The 21,109-nt window shown below is 38.4% G+C and overlaps 1 protein-coding gene across 1 annotated transcript in view; it reads right to left on the bottom strand.

The window, feature by feature from the left end:
* KNDC1 (kinase non-catalytic C-lobe domain (KIND) containing 1) overlaps window positions 1-19,995 on the bottom strand; it is an 87,055-nt gene extending 67,060 nt beyond the window's left edge. Inside the window, exons 1-3 of the mRNA XM_009888781.1 lie at window positions 19,988-19,995; window positions 18,204-18,352; window positions 17,921-18,015 (exon numbers count right to left, since the gene is read on the bottom strand). Coding sequence (XP_009887083.1) covers window positions 17,921-18,015; window positions 18,204-18,352; window positions 19,988-19,995 — 252 coding nt within the window. The remainder of the gene's footprint in view (window positions 1-17,920; window positions 18,016-18,203; window positions 18,353-19,987) is intronic.
* Between the last annotated feature and the right edge of the window lie 1,114 nt (window positions 19,996-21,109).

Here is a 21,109-nt window from a genome sequence, read left to right as displayed (position 1 = left end):
GGTGTGGCCGGAGAGCTGCTCCCGCCGGCGAGTGGTTTCCCCCGTGAGGGGCACCTCGGGCGGGCTTAAAGCCCCTGCCCGTGTGCCCCGGCCTCATTTTATCGCCATCGGCTCTCCAGATCGCTGGATTTAATGGATAAACCCTGGCGTTTAAAATTAGGCAGGTGGCCAAGTATTTGTGTGATCGTGGCCGTAACTCCTGACACAGTTCAAACCATACCAAGGATAAACAAAAACAATCCGGTATTATCAACTTTCTTTTCATTAACACTAGCCCATTTTTGCTCTCCAGAGGGCTTAGGTTGCCCAAAATAACCTCATTAAGACTCCCTTTGAAACTGAAGGTTCGAGATCAAGGATTCTTTCAAAAGCATCACCTGCGCAGGCACGTGTTTCTGTTTCAAGCTAGCCCCGTGGGGAACCGCAGGCTGTGTTGTGTCACCGGGCCGTAGCCATCCCCCCTTCTGCCCGGGAAGGGGAATCGGCGTTGGGGCGCTGCACCCGCTGCACCAACCCCTGAGCAGGTGTCTCCTGAGTTCAGCTTTAAGCACGCGTGCAGCCGCATCAACATCTTCACATCTCCGTTGCAACCAGCCTGGTGGATGGAGAGAACAGACCGTTTTCTCCTGTAATTAAATTTCAGCACTACAGGTACTTGGAAAATAATAGTGCCATTTTCATTATTCTGCTTTCCTGTATTCCTGTAATTCTGTGTCAAAATGGAGCATGTTAATGAATTAATCTGTGCACAGTACATCAAGCAAGGCACAAGAGTTTTATATTCTATTTTGTATGTAGTGCTCTTTGGAAAAGATTAATACTCTATTAAAATATACATTAACAAACACTGTGAAGCAAACAAAGATACTTTGATTAACTGCCCCATAAAAGTCATCCTGCAGCAGTTGTAAGATTTCTCCCAATTAAACATTAATTGGATACATTCCACAGTTATGGCATGCTACTGAGAAAAACACCCAAACCCAGGCAGATTGGAATCTTTCATGTATATGCTGTCTTCTTACTAATGTTTTGAACTACATTGATGTGAAAAAAATGTTTTTCATGATTACAAATGTTTCTAATCTATATATACTTGTCATTTGGTAACTCAGGCTTTTAATTGTAAACAAATATTAAAGCATGGGAAACAGTGAGTCCCTGGCACTTCTGAAAATAAAGCCCAATGTAACTCCAATAACAGCACTATTTTATTTATGAAATGCTTCTTAAAATGTGTTTCACCAGCATATTTGGCAAAATGTTTTCCTCAGGCAACACTATCTATCCAAGAAGAACCCTAAATTCTGGACCCTCATGGGTTGGACTCATAACTACATTGTAAAGAAAAAGAAAAGAGAAAAATTTCTCTGGTGTGTAAATTGGGTCTAAGATCTACACTCATCCATAAATACATCTTAAATAGGCACTCAATTGCAATCACCACTTTAGCATTCGTAAACATTTCTGTAAAGTGATAGTTTTAGTCAAACCTATCGGCACTGCACGGAAATTCACATGCCAGTTTTGAAAGGATCAATATTTTTTGTTGCAGAAGAGAAATTGACTTGCTAAAAGCAATTAGTAATTGAGTGGTAGGGCATTTCCCTGTAAGGTTTGTAGACTGAGGTTCGGACACCTACCCTGCATTATTTGGACCTTGAATTTAGGCTTGGGTAGGTTTTGCCAGAGTAAGTGACTAACTGACCGTATCCAAGTGATTCAAGATGCTTGAGACCTATCTCTTGGTTGCTCTGGTTAACTTGTTCTACTGAAGAACTGTTTATACCAAGTGGAATATGCACAAAGTGGAAAATGAAATGAACACAGGATTCCTCTGTAGACAAAAACTTGTAGCAGACTTAGCCTTATCACAAGTGCCTTGATAGGCAGGACAGAACAGTCACTGGAACTGATATGGTCTGGCAGATTTTTCCAGAAAAATTGCTATACTAAGCCTCTGCTCTCATCAGTAATTCTGTTGTTTTGCTTTCCTCGTTGGTCTCGTGGTTGAGGCAACTGTCAGAAAAGGCATTGTAACTTGTTTGATCCATTCATGTGGCAATTCTCACACTTGAGTATTCATTCTTATTACCATCTGCAATTAATCATGCCCATGGGAATTGTTGGAGGACATGCAACACTACACAGTTCAGCAGTAGAAAAACCCCCACATGTAGTTGATGCTGTCAGTTTGTCTGCAGTCATATTTTCTGTTCTTTCTTTTCCACAATATTGCTTAAGAAAGTTAAAGTTCTTAAGAGTTTTTTTATAGAGTATTGGTAGGCATTTTTGAAAGACATTTTGATGGATATGGGATTGTGGAAATTATCTTCTGAGTCTCAGGTAGGCTGAACATGCAAGTGAATGTCATGTTAAAACCAGAAATAGATAGAACAGCAGTCAGGTTCTCAAAAGGCAGAAATAAAAACATCATTTTGCACTAATAATATTCTATAGCCTGAAAAGAAAGAAGAAATGTTAGCCTAGATTAAAGGGATATATTGTGACTACAATTGTTTTGGTAAAGGATATTTGAAACAGGTTTCATTATGGAAGTACAAGAGAGATTTCTAACCGAGATCTCTTTAGTAACAATTACACCAGGAATCACAATTATTAGAGATTTTGACTTCTTAATTGTAGATTAGAGGTGAAAAAGTACTAAGCAAAGGTAAACTCCGAGTATAATGTAGATATACATGAGAAACCTCTTGACCAAAATGTAATGGAATTAATACGGAGTTTTATGTCTTAGACTTGGTGTATGATCACAGACAATACAGAGGGACTGGATCAAATACATCTGATTTCAGTTTTCTCACAGTTTTAGCATGTTCCCCTTAAGCTGTATCCACTTTGTAGTAAATGCTGTAGAGTTAAGGCAGTTTGTAATTTTCACATACACATTTGCAGCAAAATAGCTGACTTGATTTCTGTCTCTGACGGCAGTCGGTAACAGATATCTCGAGAAGAGTGTCAGAACAAGGTAGTTATATATTATGCTCTTCCAGTGCAGTCTCACAGCCCCCAAAGAGTCACAGTTCAGATATTCCCTAAGGCGGTGGTAGTGTCTATTGGTTTAAGAGACACTGGAATATTTTTCTTTCATTAAGTTGTTCATTCACTTTTTGAGTCTGAATGGTTTTACTATCCACCATGACCTATTGCTAAATTCCTCGTCTGACCCGCGCATTGCATAAAGTAAATTCTTTGTTTCATTTTAGGCCCCTAATTTCTTGTATTTGAAAAGGTGGTAGATAGATTCCCTATTTATCATCTTTCTATAATTTATGATATTATAGAGTTGCCATATCTCGCCTAGTTTCATCTTTCCAGGTTGAAAGGTCCTGGTCTAGTTGCTCATTCACAGAATAGAAATTATTCTGTGACTTTGATCATGCTTTAGCACTTCACAGTGCTTTTTCTAGTTATTATATAATTAAGAATTGTGAAAGCGAAGGTTGGAACCTGAATGAATGAATGAGAGAAAGAAAGAGAGAAAGAGAGGAAGGAAGAAAGAAAGAAAAAAGAATTGGTAGACTCTGAAGAGATCTTCGAAAATAATGTATTAATGACCTACAAACTTAAAGGAAGTACTTCTCTTAACTGTGATTTACTGATTTACTTCTGAGTCTCATGCCTTTTATTTCCAGATATTTGGATTCACGGGGTATTGTCAAAAAATAATTCAGTGGGCACTAGCACAGGGAATAAATTAATGGGAATTCAGGGAGTGGCTGCCAGCACCTGTGTCTGTGCAACATACTCTATATACAAGCTACAGAGAAAAGAAATTGTATAGGGTACTACTGTTACGCCACTTTGTGCCACTGGAGATGTCTTTCATGTACTTTTGTAGGTTTTCCCTTTTCGTTATAGCACTTTGGTTATTCTTTTTAATAGATTATATAATCATAATTGACTATTAAAATTTTGGAGTACCAGCCTTGTAGATGAAAGGTACATATTTGTTACACTATAATTAGATTGTACATTCTCCTTTTAAAAGTTTTCGTTTAATGGCAGTTTGCCTGAAGGTTCTCATTTTAATTTCGTTGGGGTGAAAATGAGGGAACTGAAGGATTGCAGTATAAAGAATTGGGTTTTGTGTGTGTATGACATATCCTTTTCAATGGTTTGGTTTTTGTTAATCAGAGATCACTAATGCTATGGGCTTTAATACTTTTACAGTCTATGAAACGACTGTTCTTTCTTTAGCAGTTATATATATTTCAAGACAGAAAAAGCTTTCTGCCAGTTGCCAACTGCTGCTGCCTTTGTGGCGGCAGTGAGAAAGCATTGTAATAAAAAGCAAATTATGTGTTGCTGCTGCTGAAAAACCTGAAAGAATTCAAAGGTAAAGATACTGCAATTTTTAAACCAGCCCCATTGCTGCTATGAATCATATATGAGCATAAATCTGCTTGCCTGAAGTGGCAAGTTAGTTTGTATTCCAAGTACTTCAGAATCTCACAAAGGCAGTAGGGATGCATCAGCTTTGCATTTCTGAAGAGGATCAGAAAATTATATGCATAAACTGCTTCCTGTATCGCGAAAACCATATATAGGCATTTCCTTTTCACAGGGTTGAATGATAGAAATGGAAACTTCAGAATCATCAAGCACAGTCTTTGGTCATTATAGGCACCTGTCACATCACTCTTTTCATAGAAATATCTAACTCCACCTGTTCCTACATGGTAGAAATCTTTTGATTTGCAGCCTCTAGTTACACTCATTCACTTTTGCTCCAACATTGTCTTTTATCTTTTAATCTCAGTTCCTATTTCTTTACAGATTACCATATTATGTGTACATCTGTTCTGTTGCCTTTGACTTTGTTTTCATCTTTTCCAAACAGTGCATTTTTTAAAACCTGTGTTCTAGTCATGATTGCTTTTCTACTAAACTATACTTTTGTTGTCTTTATAATACTCAGAAATCTTAAGTTCACAATTTCCTCAGGTGCTTCGGAGATCTAATCTTTTCAATAGAATCCTCTTCTGTCTACCCCTTCGGTATATTTCTTTGTGGATGCGTGTGCCTTTTTTTCATCTTCATAATCTTCTCACATGTCCGTTGCCTAAAGACTTTGATTTCATTGCATCTTCTTTGAACAGCAGTTTCATTTGTCCTCATATGAAAGACTATCAAAGGGTTCTCCACTGTTCTCAGGACATCTTTCAATCATCTAATAAGTATTCATCTGAACTGGAGCTGCATCTCCAATTCCTGTATTCTTTCCACATGAACTCTACTCTACCAGGTGACACTCCAGGCATAGATATCTCCCATCAGGAGCTACTGTAGGGTAATGTTCTTTGCATTTAGGCATCTCCACTTTCTTTATCATTCCTTAAATACCCTATGCATTTGCAGTTGGATATTACCTTCTTGTACCAGCTGAAATGCAGGGAAAGACAGCAGAAGTAAAGATGTAATTTGGCCCCAATTGAAGTCAATAGCAAAACTGTCATGGCATAATTTCGTTCAAAGAAAACTCATTGAGATGCAAGATCAAAAACCAGAATTGTTTATATTTGCATGCAAGTGGGAAAATAACCTAGTAATGATCTAATATGCAAACACATGGCTTTCTTTTCACCACTCAAAAAATTAGGACTAAAGAAGATATGAGTCCAGAATCAATCCAACGCTAAGTCTGGTATTTGGGAATTTCTGAGTCTCATTAATTCAATTAGCTTATTACATTTGTTATAGGCAGTATCTGTCAAGAAATGTGCGTGTGTATGTGTATTCACACATATATACATACAGAGAGATTGACAATGGGATTCTTTCTATTGTTATCATTCTGGAGTGTCATATGGCTTCCTTTACCCCACTGTCTTTGTACGTCCCAGGTATTCCCACAATAGGCCTGTATTGCAAGGTGAAGACCCCTTTGCTTGTTTCACATGGTAAAGTGAGGCATCGTGGAAATAAATCACTTCCAATTTTACTCAGGAGGCTTATACGAGCTGGAAATTTAAGCTGTAAACTTGGAGAGCCAAATTTATGCTATAATTGCGAAGCATCCTCCAATTGATGCTAAACTGCTTTAGTTTTGACATTATAAGATTGTCTTCATAACACAATATTGTCTTTGTAGTATCTATTGGTCCCCTTGCTCTTTTAATTAATTTTAGTGGTGTTCATTTGGAAACACCAGAAAAAGTTATGCAGAAGATCATTTTAATAGATAATGTGCAAAATAAAGTCTAATATGATGCCTATGGCAATTTCACACTGCAAAACAGGCTGCAGGGCAGTGCTAGCCATCCTTCGGAAAAATGCCTCATAATAATTAACTAAATCTTAAATTCGTATTAATGAAACATAAAAATTGACTATGTGAGGCAGAATTCTAAGCCTGAGATTGCTTATATTTCTGACATTTGGCCATTTCCTTAAGCTTTCCTCTACAGAGATTTATGAGATCACTATGAGCTGCTCATAATGGAAAGAAAAACACTGACAAGACAAAGTATTCTCCCACCCATGGGGCAGTGAATCAAACTGCATTGTTTAAATCCTTCTTGAAGTTAATGAATCAGCAGGAGAAGTCCATCCTGAAGACCTAATGTCTCCAAAACAACCTTCTGGTCTCCCCAACAGCTGATATGAAATCCATGAGTGTCTATGTTGTTCTATTCCTTTCCCCAGAGACATGGCCATGGTTATCCTGGGAATCTTTCTCAATAAAACATAAAGCCAAACTAGAACATAGATGACACGATCTACTTGCAACAGAGGTAATATACAGTATTTACAATTTAATCTTTTTGATATAGTGTGACTTGTGACTGTTTGTCTTCGATGAGGATTTAGCTACTATGTTTCATGCTTGGGTCACTGCAGTTCTTTCTTCCTGACATTGAATTGGAAAAGCATTCCGAAATTCCACCTGTGCAAGGCAAAAACAACCCAGATCTCCTGGGAGCATACCAGGTGCTGTTCTCCGTATTCCTATAGGCCCTCCAAAATAAAAACATTGCTAATCCAGCAACCTGTTCTCCGTCTTACCTTAGGAAAACAACTGCTCTCCAAGGAAACCCAAGGGCTGCAGTACTCCACTGTGAAGCTCTCAGTAGCTGAGATCAGGCTGTTCTTGGCAGAGGGCCCTATATTATGTTAGTTTGTGCCAGAGCTGATTAGAATGATTCTGATCACAATCAATTTCAGATCACAATGCTGAACTCAGTCTTTCTGCCAAGCCCTTCAATCAGTAACAAAGATAGTTGAAAGAACTTTCAAAGGTACAGACCATCCAGTGAAGTCACTTGACCTCACAAGAGGTGAAGAGCAGAGGTTTTTCACATATAAGCTGAGGCAAATCTCATACCAGGTATCAGAAAGTGTTTGTTGAAAAACATGGTGGAGCCATACTGAAGCTATTAAAAATGCGGATTTAATTTCCAAAATAGTTTCAGAGAGATTTTTATTTTTCACATGGTAGTCACAACTATAGAGAAAAAGGGCACTTGCTGAGGTTGACCTCTGCTATGATAGCTTGGAAACGCTGTCCTCTGAGTAGGGTGCGTTCCTGGCAAATGGAAGAAGTAGTCCTTTATGCGGGCAGGCTTTGAGTTTGAACCCTGGTGCCACAGACAGGTGAGTGCCCTTTTTGCATTCTGAGAAACCCCCCAACACTTCTATTTCCAGTCACCCTGAATTAAGACTCATTTCCAACTTCTCAATTCAGCTACTGCACTGAAAAAAAATCAATTATTCGCACTATCCGAGTCTCAATTTTGTAATTGCTGCCTAGATAATTTGTTGATGGATGCATTAGTAATATATGTGTATTGTGCCACTGGGACTCCTTTATACTGGGCAATGCTCCTCTGAGGAGAAGCAGTCGATAGCCAGAATCTAGCCATAAAACTTAGAAATACAACTGCTAAACATAGTTGAGACTGAATCTTATACCTTGCACGTGCAGACCAGCAGGAGGAGAGAAACTCTTACCAAAAGAGCTCATCAGCAGAAGGGAGAAAATAACCCCTGAGCTTTCCAATACTATAGGGCCTGGAGAATTGAGCTGCAATCTGGTTATAGGACTGCAGATTTTTAGACTTCCCTGTCTTTTTTTAAAAATAATTCAGGGGAAAGGTAACTGATTTGCAAATACTCCTAAAGACGTGGTCATTAGCTGTATGTTAGTGGAGCTCAAAATAGTGTTTAATGAGCCAGGAAGAAAGATAAATTGCTGAGTTCAGCTCAAAGTCTATAGTAGCTACAGCAGCTATGTGTTTGAAGCATTTGTCTTTAATTAGGCATCGTCAGTTACCTCCTGGATGAAGCCAGAGCCATCTTGGGCATCATAAAATCCATGAACTGCAGTATATGTCTCCAGAATTTGATAATCCAAATGAAACAACTGGGCAAAACTCTTTTCCAACCTGTTACAGCTATTGATTCATCTGGCTCTATAACATGTCATTAAATTTTCATTCTTAGTAAAGACAGTTGATTTACATTAAGAATAAAAAAAGAGGAAAGATTGTCTGTAGCAAGCAGTTAAGTGCATGAATATCCTATAAAGAAACTCTCGTAGCACACAGGGAGAGCAAAAGAGAGTACAAGATACCACTAATGCCTCCATCCAGTATTGAATAGAATTCTGCTGATTTCTTGAAAGTTTTGGCCTCTGAATTGGTGTCTCCGTGGGCACCCCTTTCAAGAGGCAGGAAGGAGTTAGCTACTTGTATCTCAGAGGCAGTACATCCCAATTTTAATCTGCATCACAAGGACAGGTAAATTATTTCAGTTCAGCTTCTTGAAATATATTATTATTTATAGGAGCGTAGCGAGAAAAAATGGTTAAAACACACAAAAAAAGCACCTGCACCCAAGCTTTTTTAATTAGACTTCCCTAATCCTGGCCTTTCCTTACTACTGCATGGAATAAGGGGGGAAGTCTTCCTATCATGACTTCTCTCTGAATAACCCCACTGCCACTTGAGACCTAAAAATACAAGACCAGATTCACTTACACTGAATACCTCCAGTGGTCCTGCTGCACTTGATGCCTTCTGGGTTCCCCGGATGAAAGTACTTCTCTGGGTGTACAGGACCAGTGGAATGGCTTCTATTCCTACCTTATGCGAAAGGCTATCTGGGCACAGCCAAAGGACTTGGCCTCCAGGAGCGTCCTCCTGAAGCCAGAACCTCCTTGGGATTGCTCTGACCAACGTGAAGCCAAACTGCTGGACATTTGTTCAGTATGACGGAGAGCCTTCAGGTGCTACAGAACCAGCACAGGAACGTCCAACCCATCAAGTATTCATATGGCTTATTCTGTCCTAGGCTGGGGGCAGAACAAAGTAAAGCCTAGCAGCAGTCTGGTGTGCCAGCTCCCCTCAGCCATGCCAGGCATACCTCAGCTGCAGCCGACAACCTGGCACTCAGGCTCAATTAATCAAGAGAGGTTATATAACAAGCACAGAACTTCAGCCAGAAAAATTCAAATGTATCTGCACACAAAACCCTCATTGTCCAGTCCGGTCACTTCTGTTCTGCACCAGCTGCTTCTGTGAACAATTTTTCAGCTAATCCTCAAACAGTATCTGTCCTTGATCATTTAATCAGTATTTAAAGCTGTGTCTGTGATGTTATTGATCCCACTTGTGCCTCCAGCATGTGTTTCAGATGGAAAATCCAGCACAGAGGGAAAGTGCAGAACACTTTCTCAGCATCCATAAGAAGAAAAAGATGCATTTTTCTCCATTCTGATTTTATGGTTTGTTGTATAATAGCAATAATCTCTATTGCTTTCATATACTTGCAATAAATGGCTTTTGAGATCGATGAAATGTCTGAGCTTCACTTTGGCTATTAATCATTCTCAGTAGCCATTTATTGCTTCATATATTACAAATAACAGAAGTTATTCCTTAAACCTACCCAGATAGCTGAGGACTGCAAATTTCAAACCTAACTCTGAGAGACAGATTCACTGATGGCAATCCCTGTGTTGTCTTTTATAACAGTAAGTAATAATAACAGCACTGTGCCTTCCACCTGCAGATTTCAAAACCCACTATACAATGCATTAAGGAAAAATGAACCTTGCTTCTGTAGTTGGAGGAGTGGAGAAGGTGAGGATATATGTAAGAAATATCTGTGAAAATCCCTCCCCAGTTTTTTTCTCATTATCTGAGAAAGCAGTATTTATAACTCGACAGAATTTGTGATACCTGCCCTTGCTGCCATCCTGCTAGCAAAGCTCCTTGGGAGTCAATCTTCTTGCTGTAGGTCAGGGAAGAGGCACCAACTGCCCTAGGAGAGAGGCTGCGTCGCTGTTCCTAGTGAGCATCAGCAAGACTGGTGTGAAACAAATATTCACTCAACAAACTTGCTCCACACATTTCCTAATCTGACTAGTCTTCAGTCCCTCTCTGTGCTCCCTACCCTCCTTCTGCCTAGGGCCTAATCATGTTTTTTTTGGGGTAATCGTAAAATAAAAATGGGCAGTGGCATCAAAGGAGAGAAATTCCCTATAAGTTTGGGTTGGGAAAGCATGTTCTAACCCTGAGAATAATAGTGTGTGTCCTTCACAAAGAATAAACTACCATGAACTTGAGCATAGTGTACTATTCTCTTGTATTAAAGGCTTCTCCTTTGACATATATCTGTCTCTTAGAAGCCTCTTTGATTATCCATCATCCTTTATTCCAATAAAAATACACAGCTTATTTCTCAGTTCAGTGGAATTCAATATTTGTTTACTCAGGTGATGACATCTGTATAATTTTTTTGCCTGCTCATGGGATTTACCAAGTCTGGTAAGAAACCATCGTGACTCTAGTGGCTATGACCACTCTGAATGCAAGTGGTCAGTTGCTGAGGAGCAACCAGGGTATTCTCAAGACATCACATAAAACATCTTACTATTGCCACAGGCAGACTAAATTCAGCATGAGATCACGCCGTGCATGAATCCTGGCTATCTGGGAACAGATGTTGTTGGGAGCTCAGAGAAAGAACCCCAGAAGATGTTCTCTCTTCCATACAAGTTACATTATACCAGAGTAAGGGCAGATGGTCAATAGGTCAGAATGCCAGCTCCACCAGCAACACTGATGGTAAGCACATACTGGGGTGTGTACAATAGCATCAGTTTGACAGTACTGCAAATATATACCTCCTTATCCTAAAGATTTGCGGTCAGATAATATGAAAACGGGAGGTTCTCTTACCTACTTTTCTTTTCAGCAAGAATAAGAAAGCCAAAGCGAAACTGGACTGGGATATCACAAGTTTTTTGTTTGGGCCTCAGCCAACATCAAGAAACAGAGGGGGAAAAGCAGCTTTGATAGTTGTGACAGCATTTTTATAACAGGCTCAGTGACTGGCTGGTTTATTATTATTTTTTTCATCAGCTAAAGTACAGAATTCCCTTTCTTCTTCGAAGTCTAGCCTAGATACTCTATGCTACAATGCTACATTATCTTTAACCTTGCCTCATAGTTTAAAAACTCTTTATCCAGATTAGCCACCTCAATTCCCAGAGTCTATTTTGTTTTCTACAATTTTATAATGATCCATCCTGCTGAGTCTACTTCTGCATGTAAAATAGGTCTATACTATTAATGACAGCAATTTTGTGTTATTGCAGCCCACAGTTGCAACAAGCATTGCATTAAAAGAAGAGCTGAAAAAAAATCTGCATTAAAACTTCCCTGGTTTTCAACAGAACCTTTGCCATGCTGCATTTCCATTAGGCTTACATAAGACATTGTGCCACCCTGCAAAGTACCTATGTCTTAACAGTGTCTTCTTATTCCATGGATTACTTCCCTTTGAATATTAGGAACCATATTTTAATAATACAAGTAGAGATTATTTGCTCTTTACTTTCACTGGCTCGGCAGGAGATCAGAAGGGGGACAACTGGTTTCTGTTTCTCATGCATCGCTGGCTGAATTGTTTCTGTGTTTCCAGTCTAATCTAAATTACACTTGTGTAGCTCCAGAGGATGACAGAAGAGATGCAGGACTGAAACCGAGAGAACTCTCGTAACTTGCTCTTGGAAGTTTCAGTACTGACCTCCTCCCTCACCCTCCCTTACTCTCCTACCCTACTTTTCACAAAGACATTTGTTAGGGATGTCTGAGGTTGTTCATACACCTCAACAAGGTCTTGCCAGCCCTCTTCTGAATGGCAGGAAGAGCAGATCCTCCATATATCCAATGAATGCATATTAATCATATAAATCAAATAATATTTTAAATCTGGCTACCTGAGGAGGAATATAAGATGTCTTGCCTAAATATAAAAATTGAGGTACTGGATCAAACCAGAGATCCAGTTAGTTCAGTTAGTTATTCTGTCTCTGCTACTGGCCAATGACATACGCTTAAGTAAGACCACAAGAACACAGCGTGTACAGAATGATCCTTCCCCACTTTTAGAAATTGGCATTTTACTGTGATTACAAAAAGACCCTTGTTAACTAGTGAACAGAGCACAGGAGCCTGGAAAGATTTCTCTAAAATGACTCTTCCTTAGAATTGCTTTGTGCCCTCAGGCAATTCACAAAGGTTGTGACTCAGTTACCAAGACAGTATGAAAATATTCATCAGGCTTTGCAAGTTGGTAAGGACTGGATGCCCTTATAAAGCTATGTGTCACTGCAGCATTGCTTGTGACACAATAGTCATAAAATCTGATACTGCCAATAAGGGAGAAATGTGCCATGAAAAGTAGCTTGGATATGCTCTCACATCTTGAAAACCAAACAGACAAATGAGGTTGTAAATTTATTACCCAGGGAAAATGTACAGAGTAGAAATGGCAAAGACAAGTTAGAATTATGTGGTTGTTTTGAAGTAGCTTTTTTGTTTGCTTATATTTTAGTAAAGATAAGAAAGGAGCTAACAAGCAGACAATAGCGTAAGTTGCAGAGAACAATAGCACCTTTAAAACAAATGTTCAATGAAAATTAGCACTAATGTGATCTTGCAGCCCCAAAACAGAGAGAAGTAAACTAGTTTTGTACTGATTTGAAACCCAAAGGTTTTCCTAAGACTTGTCATGTCCAAAATTATCTACAGCATCTAATGGAAGTATGCTATAAATTCTTTCTTCTCATGAAAATGATAAGACTGATGAGTTTTTCTTTATTTGCAAATTGATTTCAGAAACCTCTACGGTATTCCACGGTTATGTTTTGGGTAAATTATTTATCATGTTTCTATTTTGAAGATGCTATTCTGAATCCATCAGTATGCCCACTTTTTTCACAGTTGTCTCTCATCATATTTTTATATCAGTTTTACATAGTTACATCAGTGGCCAATTTTCAAAATCTAGAAAATAGAAATGTAACTCCACAGACACCCCCTCCCCCCCCATGTTATGCATCTTAATTTCTATTTGTTCTTCTATCTAACAGCAAAATAATAAGAAAAATAATGAAACCTAATTTACTCAGAGAATTGTATATATATGTGGAAAAATATGCATGAGCTGCTTTGCTATATTCCAACAAATTGCTTCTTATCCATCAATAATATTATCCAGTCAAGTGGAATATTAAATAATAGGTTGGCTGCTTTCCATGAATTTCATCAAATATGCCTTTTGTACTTAAAAAGGTCTTGCAACTTCAGTGAGAAAAAGGTCAATCAGAAAAGTCCAATCATATTCTTCACTATGTCAGATATAGCAGAGATTTTAGATGTCTGACATAATAGAGTTCTGTCTTGCTTCATCTGATATGCTGTCCTCTTCTGTAATAGCTGCTACTTGATATGGTGATAAATTTTCCTCAAAAAAATCTCAAAGCATCTTCCATGTTATGAAAAATGTATTTTGTTCTTTACAAAACTGTAATTTATCTAGTGAAAAATTGCCACATAACCCTTAATGCATGTGTAGACTGGTATTTTCCTCTTGTTCTTTAGAGTGTCACTATCAAAGCTTATATCCACTGCGTTCAGTTTTGCTACAAAATGTAAGAATGAATGGTAAAAATTTTATTTTTGAAAAGGTTCCCCCTCAAGACTACCTGCCATAAAAATCTATAAGCAAGTTTTTTTTTTGCAAAACTTTGCTTCAACAGCAGCAATGAGATTACTTCCTATTGAAGTCTGAATGTTGCTATGTGGCAATATTCTCATCAGATGGGCTTGCCTGTGCAGAAAAGCTGACCAAAACAGTTCTTTTTCAAAATACGTTGTTCTAAAAAAAGCTATTTTCCAAAGTAATAAGTTTACTTTTTGAGTGCAGGAATGATGTGTCAGAGGGAATGCCTTCCACTCAATTTCCTTGCATCAAAATCTCTGTGAAGAACCGGAGATGAAATTCGTTCTTTGCCTCAGTCTTTTAAGAGCAGCATGAAAGCTGTTAAATAACATGACTGTGATCACAAGCATTTGTGATACGTGTTCAGCCTCCATCCAGAGTAAATCATTGAGTCATCATATTGCATCGCAAACTCATTTATAACATATACTTCCCAGAATATTCTTTCTCAGATCAATGGACTTACATTGCTTCTGTTATCTATTAGGCACTAGGGAATTCCACGGACAGATCCATTCCTCTAAGTGTAATTTAATTATAATTTGCTTTATGCAAGGGAAATAGTGGCAGGCAAGTTAAAGAGAAGGATACTCCATTCTTATGGTTGTCAAGAAAGTGATCCAGACCATAAGTAATCAGAGGCCGAGAAGAAATTCTATCATATAAAACATTATTTTCTGGGACTCTAAAAGCCTGAAAGTAAAGAACAACATGGCAGAAGAACGCTCTAACATAACGTCAGCAGAATTGGAGAATATCTAGAAGATTATCACAAGAAGGCATGACGTTTTATAACTGTATAAGTTCAGAGTGGTCGTCAGCTGTTTCATGACAAAGTCTGGACTAATAGTGGACTGTCAATACCATTTTACTTTTTTTTAAAGCTTGGATGAATTTCTAAAATTTATATTTCATGGACTTAAACCTATCTTCCCAAAGCTAGGAATTTACCCAGAGTAGGAATAGACCTGGGCAAACTGGAGATAGTTTGACAGAGAGGACACTTTTCTAAATTATGATTATGCCAACAACTATCCCTCTTTTCCAGTTTGTGAAAAGGGATTACGAATGCCTACTCATCATTCCTACAGCATTCTGAGAGGTACAAAAGCCAAATAAATATTACATTTCATTTTGAATAACATTCGAAAAGTAACTCTCATTTTATTGTGCATCACTGACCCATCATGTGACCGTTCTTCCGCACAGGTCTGTGTATCTGGGAAGAAAACAGAACATTATTGGCCCTTTGGTTGAGTTGTGTTATAAAGTCCTGTATTATATGTTGGATTTCTCCATACCATGACCAGTGGTGAACAGCATTTAAACGTTGCTTTCATTAACATCTAACTAAATTAATTACAATGGGTCCTATCCTCTGCTGTCACGGGTTGCGTAATCATGCTGTGGTCCGTGAAACTGAGTTATTCCGCAGAAAATCAGGGCTACCAGCCTCTTTAGGTACCCAGCAGAGTACCTGAAGTCAGAGTTAAGCTTCTTGAAACTGTTCAAAGAATGAAATGAATACAGTAGTGTTTCCTTCAAAGAACAGTGTGTGCTCCATATTAACTGTCTCCTTCATCTTTATGGAGCAATAATATCAATAACTGTCACAGACTTCTCTAATGGCCCATACTGCCCCTCAAAGCACAAGGTTTTGCCAACCTTTTTACTTCTTAAGATAAAACATATTCCCATTAATAGGTAAAATGTTACCTTTAGAGCAGGTTTCACTGTTATTAAGAACATCGCAAGTGAGGAATTGCAGGACAATAGAACAGCATTTGCAAGAAAGTAATTATTTCAGAATAAATCCCCTCCAAAAGAAAAAAAAAAAAACCACAACATTTCAGTCCTTATGAAGTAGAAGTCTTGGATAGAATCCAGCAGCCAAACGTGAGCAGAAAAGCTGCAGCTTAATATCTTCACTAAAAGGGAAGGAGCTTTTCAAGTCCAGTCTTTCTTCTTCCGAGGGTAACCCAGTGCAAGTGCATTATCTCCATTCATGCAGTAGAGGACACCATTTCACACATCATCACCTCCCTGGCCAGTGTGGTGTGGTGATACACTTTCATCAAGCCCCGTCCGTTCTCCAAATATGAAAGAGGGATTGCATTAACTCGTGGATGAAGTGCCATGCATGCCAAGGATGAAATATTATCAAGACATAATTAATTAATATCAACCACCACAATAATAAAAAGATTGAATAGAATTTGTGTGGTAAAGGTGTGCAACTGTGTTGCTTGACCTGAGTTGTGTTGTGTGTGAGCACCCTGAAACTCCCATCCTGTTCTTCCTTTTACCATTTACCTGCCCACCACAGCTGAAACCTGGGAAAATAAGCAAACTGCCACTCTCTCTTCATTAAATCTCTAAGTTCAGCCGTCTGTATGTTCTGAACCCAGAATGCACGACTGTGCTCTGAATTTCCTGGAACTTAATTGGGTGATTCTGAGTACAAGCAAAACACAGATGCATGAAAATCTGGGGGAAAAATGCATTTATAAAGGTTGTTAAATGATTTATGTCATGCTAGTTGTTTCAATGCTTAACTTAGCGCATCAAGGGAACTATTTAATTAAGTTTTCTTTGAAAGATCCCAACCATTACCATGTTATAACAGGATTGGGAAATATAACTATATTCTCAGTTGAGGCTTTAATATAAATATGTAATATTGACCTGCCTGCCTCTGAGTAGGAGGCTGAGGAATAAATTTATAATTGTCTCTACGAACAGTCATCAGCATAAAAGTTCTGGAGAATGAGAAATTAAGATTTTTTAACAAATTTTTCTCATGACCCACTTTTGACCCAATCAGTCATTATGGGGTGCTTCATATAAATTTGATTAAGAAACTCCAATCATACTATACCTTTGGTGCTGTCATGTTTATTTATTAAGAGCAGTCAGAAAGCCATGTTTTCTGGAACAGGATAGTAATTAAATGACAGAACACAAAATTTGGGATTTTCCAATTCCAAGATGCTTTCTGGCAACACCAAAGCTTCTCTCTCCTTAGTTTTCTTTACAGTAATGCTATATAAGCATTTTCTCCTCTGTCTTGAACTCTTCTGTGTTTTCTCTCTGCTTTTCTTCATATTTAGCTCAACCAAAACAGTAGGCAGACCTCATTTTCACAGACAAAACTGGCTATGAAATACCATGGCATTACTTACTTGTAGTGTTTTGTGTAGAAACCTCAAGCACGCATCAAGGTTCTGTTGTGCAAGGAACAGTACAACCACACCAGGAAAAAAAATATGTCTAGTTGCATAGAATTCAGTGAAATTACATCACCACTGAATTATTTGTCTGTGTCATTAACACTTTTTATTGAACTAAAATTAGTTTTTGAATAAAAGTTGCTATACATTTTTTTGCTGTTGTTGCAACAGCAAACAGGTGCTGTGGGTATAAATTTTAAGTAGAAGAAGGGTGTCTCTGAATGGTCTATAGTGCCACAGAATTTTAGGATAATTCAGGTTGGAAGGGACTTCATGAGGTGTTTAGTCCAACCTCATGCTCAAATTCGGTTCAGCTTTGAATTCAGACCAGGTTTCCCAGGGCTTTATCCAATGGTGTCTTGAAATCCTCTGAGAATGGAGATTCCACAGACTCCCTCTACCCCGTTCCAATGATTAATTATCCTCATAGAGAACATTTTTAACTAATATCTATTCAGAACTTCCCATTTCAATTTATAGCTATTGCCTCTCATTTTCTTATTGTAAAGAGCCCCTCTCCATCTTGGTAACTTCCTCACAGATATTGGAAGACTACTGTTGTTTGATTTTTATTTTTTCTTTTTTCTGCTATGCCTTCTCTTCTGCACTCTAAGCAAGTCCAGTTCTTCCCAAATGACATGTGCTCCAGCCACCTGGCCATAGTGGACTAGCTCTTCATTTCTTTCTGTCTGTCTGCCTAATGTTTTGGTCAAGTCCTGCAAGGGAGGCAGGTGTGTCTGCACGTATTCTAAAGGGAAATGTGACACACTTTAATCACTGTCTTACAATTATTTACAAAGTGAAAAAATATCTTTCATATCACGGCCATAAACTGGAACCTCATAAACCAGTGACCATCTTGAGGCAGATATAAAAACAAACTAACTCGACCACAGACCTTACGAAATCCTTGCGGCTGAGTTGGACAGCACTTACCTAAGGCTTTGGTCAGCATGACAGCAAACTGTCCTCGTTGTGTTAATATCCAGGCTGCCTTAGAGAAATCTTCACTACTCGTGGTAAACATGACTGTTTTCCCAGTCCACCTGGTGAAGCTGAAGGAAGAGGCTTTTCCACCCTGAAAGCTGGAAAAAAAAAGAAAAGTCTGAGAGGCTGAAAAGAACAAAATAATTCCATTAGAATATACCCAGTATCACCCTTTACCTTGCGTTCAGCCAATTTATATTATGCATGTAATGGTTGTCCATCTATATTTTTATGACTACCTAATTGCTGGTAATAAAAAGATATAAATCATCTATTCATACACAAAGCTATAAATGCATCTGTTGGTAATAGAAGGATTTAAATGGACTGGGTTATACATGCTATCCCCCAGCTCAGTTCTATAAAAATTCAAAGGCTGAACTTGATTTGTCCATTTCTGATCTAACAGAGGATTGTGTGTCACGTGCATGGCTGTTTCAGCCTTTGGGAATGATTCCAGTGACATAATGACTTGGGGAAGGTATGAGGCCTATTTCTGGATTAGTTCAAAGGTTGATTAGCGAATACATGGGAAAATTGCAATTTTTCAGGCATAATCCTTCTCATTCCAGAGGGACAATAAAGCAGAGGACGATAAAGTGCTGTAATTCAAGGCATGCAGCACCTTGAAGACCTGAAGTGTTCCCTTTCTGGGTACCATTAGCAGAATTAGAGTCATAAAATGGCCTTATTTTAGAATCTGATACATCTGGCCTACCTGTGTTAATTAGCAAGAATTCTACTTAATAAATAGAACTCCCAATTTCCTTCAAGAAAGGTCTTGCTAAGAACTGAAAATCAGGATTTCACAAGTTCTATTATGGTTAGGACACGTCAGAGGGAAGAAAGTTATACAATGCGTCTGAGACATTAATTACTTCTCCGTAGGCCAGAAATGGGATACAATTTCCAGAGGTGTGAGTGTGATGTAGGAGAAGCACTCATTAATGGTCTTTGTGTGAAAAATCTAAAGCGGTCTTTCTGGGAACAAAAAATTGATAAACCCCCATATTTCTGTGAAAAAAATTCCATGGAAATAATATTCAGTTCTTTAAGTATCTCACAGAACTTTCAGGTAGTAAGGAAGGTTGTCTCCCTGCTTTTACAAAAGGCACAGCTGCGCGTTTCACAGCAAAGTGCATTAAGGCACAAGAGAAGTATCTTTCCTTTTGTCTTGCAGTGTGCCAGGCACACCCCAGGCATGTAACAAATAATAAATAAAATAACAGCGTAAGCATGGCTGGGATTAGAATACTATTACCATACTCTGGAGGCTCTGTCATGCTCTTTCATCTCACTCTTGGCAACCCACTTGCCGGTTCACATCATAGTTAGAGAAAGATCTGCCAGGATATCAGCTTCACATGAGAACAAAAAAGTCGGGATGTATTTTTCATTAACTTGCTCTCTGCATGGGTGTATCACAACAAGACCTTTGAATATAGCTTGTGAGCACTGGCCAGCAGAGAAAGAGAGTGCCACTTCGAACTTTCTTTTCCAATGAATTCTTAATCTGTCTTCTGGAAAACCTGGCTGATATCGAGGCAAAATTCATACCCTCGAGTTTTTCCTGCCCTTTCTCGGATTGAATCCTTTGCTTGCGTATGACTATATTGCATATGTTAGAAAAGCCTGGTAAGGAGGTCTGTCTCCAGTAACAATTTTCTAGGTTGTAGAAATCTGGTGCGTACAGGAAGATGAGTGGAAACTGTATAATAAATCCTAGAACTCACCCTGGCATGGCACCGATGGAGTTAAACACAGCCCCCAAGCGCTGTGATTGCTCCACCTTTATATTTTATCTGACAGTTCTCTTTCTCTCCCTGGATTGTCATGTAGCCCTTTTGCTCTGTCTGTTCACATTACACAGTAGCTCCTCTGGTGTCTCTTTCAATTTTTTCCATACAAATGCATTCCCTGTGATACATTAAAATTTGTGCACAGAAGACTTCCTTAGGCTCACTGTTGCTTTGGCACACTTACCTTTATGCGTAAATAATTAATGTTAATAATATAGATTAATAAATAAATGCCTGGCCAAAATATTGGGAGCATCTATGAAATTTAATTTTCACAATATATGTCTTCATAGACTGCCAGCATAAAATTTTGCTTGTGGAGGACTTCCAAATTCTTCCATAGCTTCACTGGTTTCTGTGTTTGTATGGGCAAGTGGAGGAACTTCCAGTAACGTGAACTGATGGTGACAAAGGTTTTGGTATGGAAATAGATTCAGATTTGTAAGAAAAGACTGCACCTGTCCTCAGGTAGGGGCAGATGAAGAATACGTTACTGCGTATGGCCCTAGTACTACAGGTTATATTACTCCATAAATAAGAACTTGGTGCATGCTTTTCAGAGAAGAATTGGCAGGTAACATTTGATATGAGGACGTTCAAGTTTTGCAACTGAGAAGTTAACATCTCCTTGAATAACTCTTTAGTGCTCCTCCTCTTTCCCCAGATGACTTTGGATGTGATTTGAGCTGACACCCACAGTTGTGTGTTTGAATAGCTCTATTCAGTGCTACGTTACAGTTTACACGTCAACTTCCCAGACCTGAAAAACATGAAACTCTTGATTATGTTTGTCAGCCCATCCCGAGTTTTTACTTCATTATTAAATTTATCGAAAAAGAAACATTGAGCACTTGATTTCCCTCTTTCGGATCTCTTTTAAATGTTACAGAAAAACTTACCAAATAATATAAATTCCCCACAAAGGATTTGTATCTCTCAATAATAGCTTATAAAACTGAAAAGTCTACTTTAAGAACTTTGCACAACTGAGTTCTCTCTTGTTAATATACAGTTTTGGCCTCTTTGATTTTAAAATATATAAATCCAATATAAATG

This window comes from Charadrius vociferus, unplaced genomic scaffold (assembly GCF_000708025.1).
Source record: "Charadrius vociferus isolate BGI_N301 unplaced genomic scaffold, ASM70802v2 scaffold436, whole genome shotgun sequence".
NCBI classification, from domain to species: Eukaryota; Metazoa; Chordata; class Aves; order Charadriiformes; family Charadriidae; genus Charadrius; species Charadrius vociferus.
This window is presented reverse-complemented; position numbering and strand designations above follow the sequence as displayed.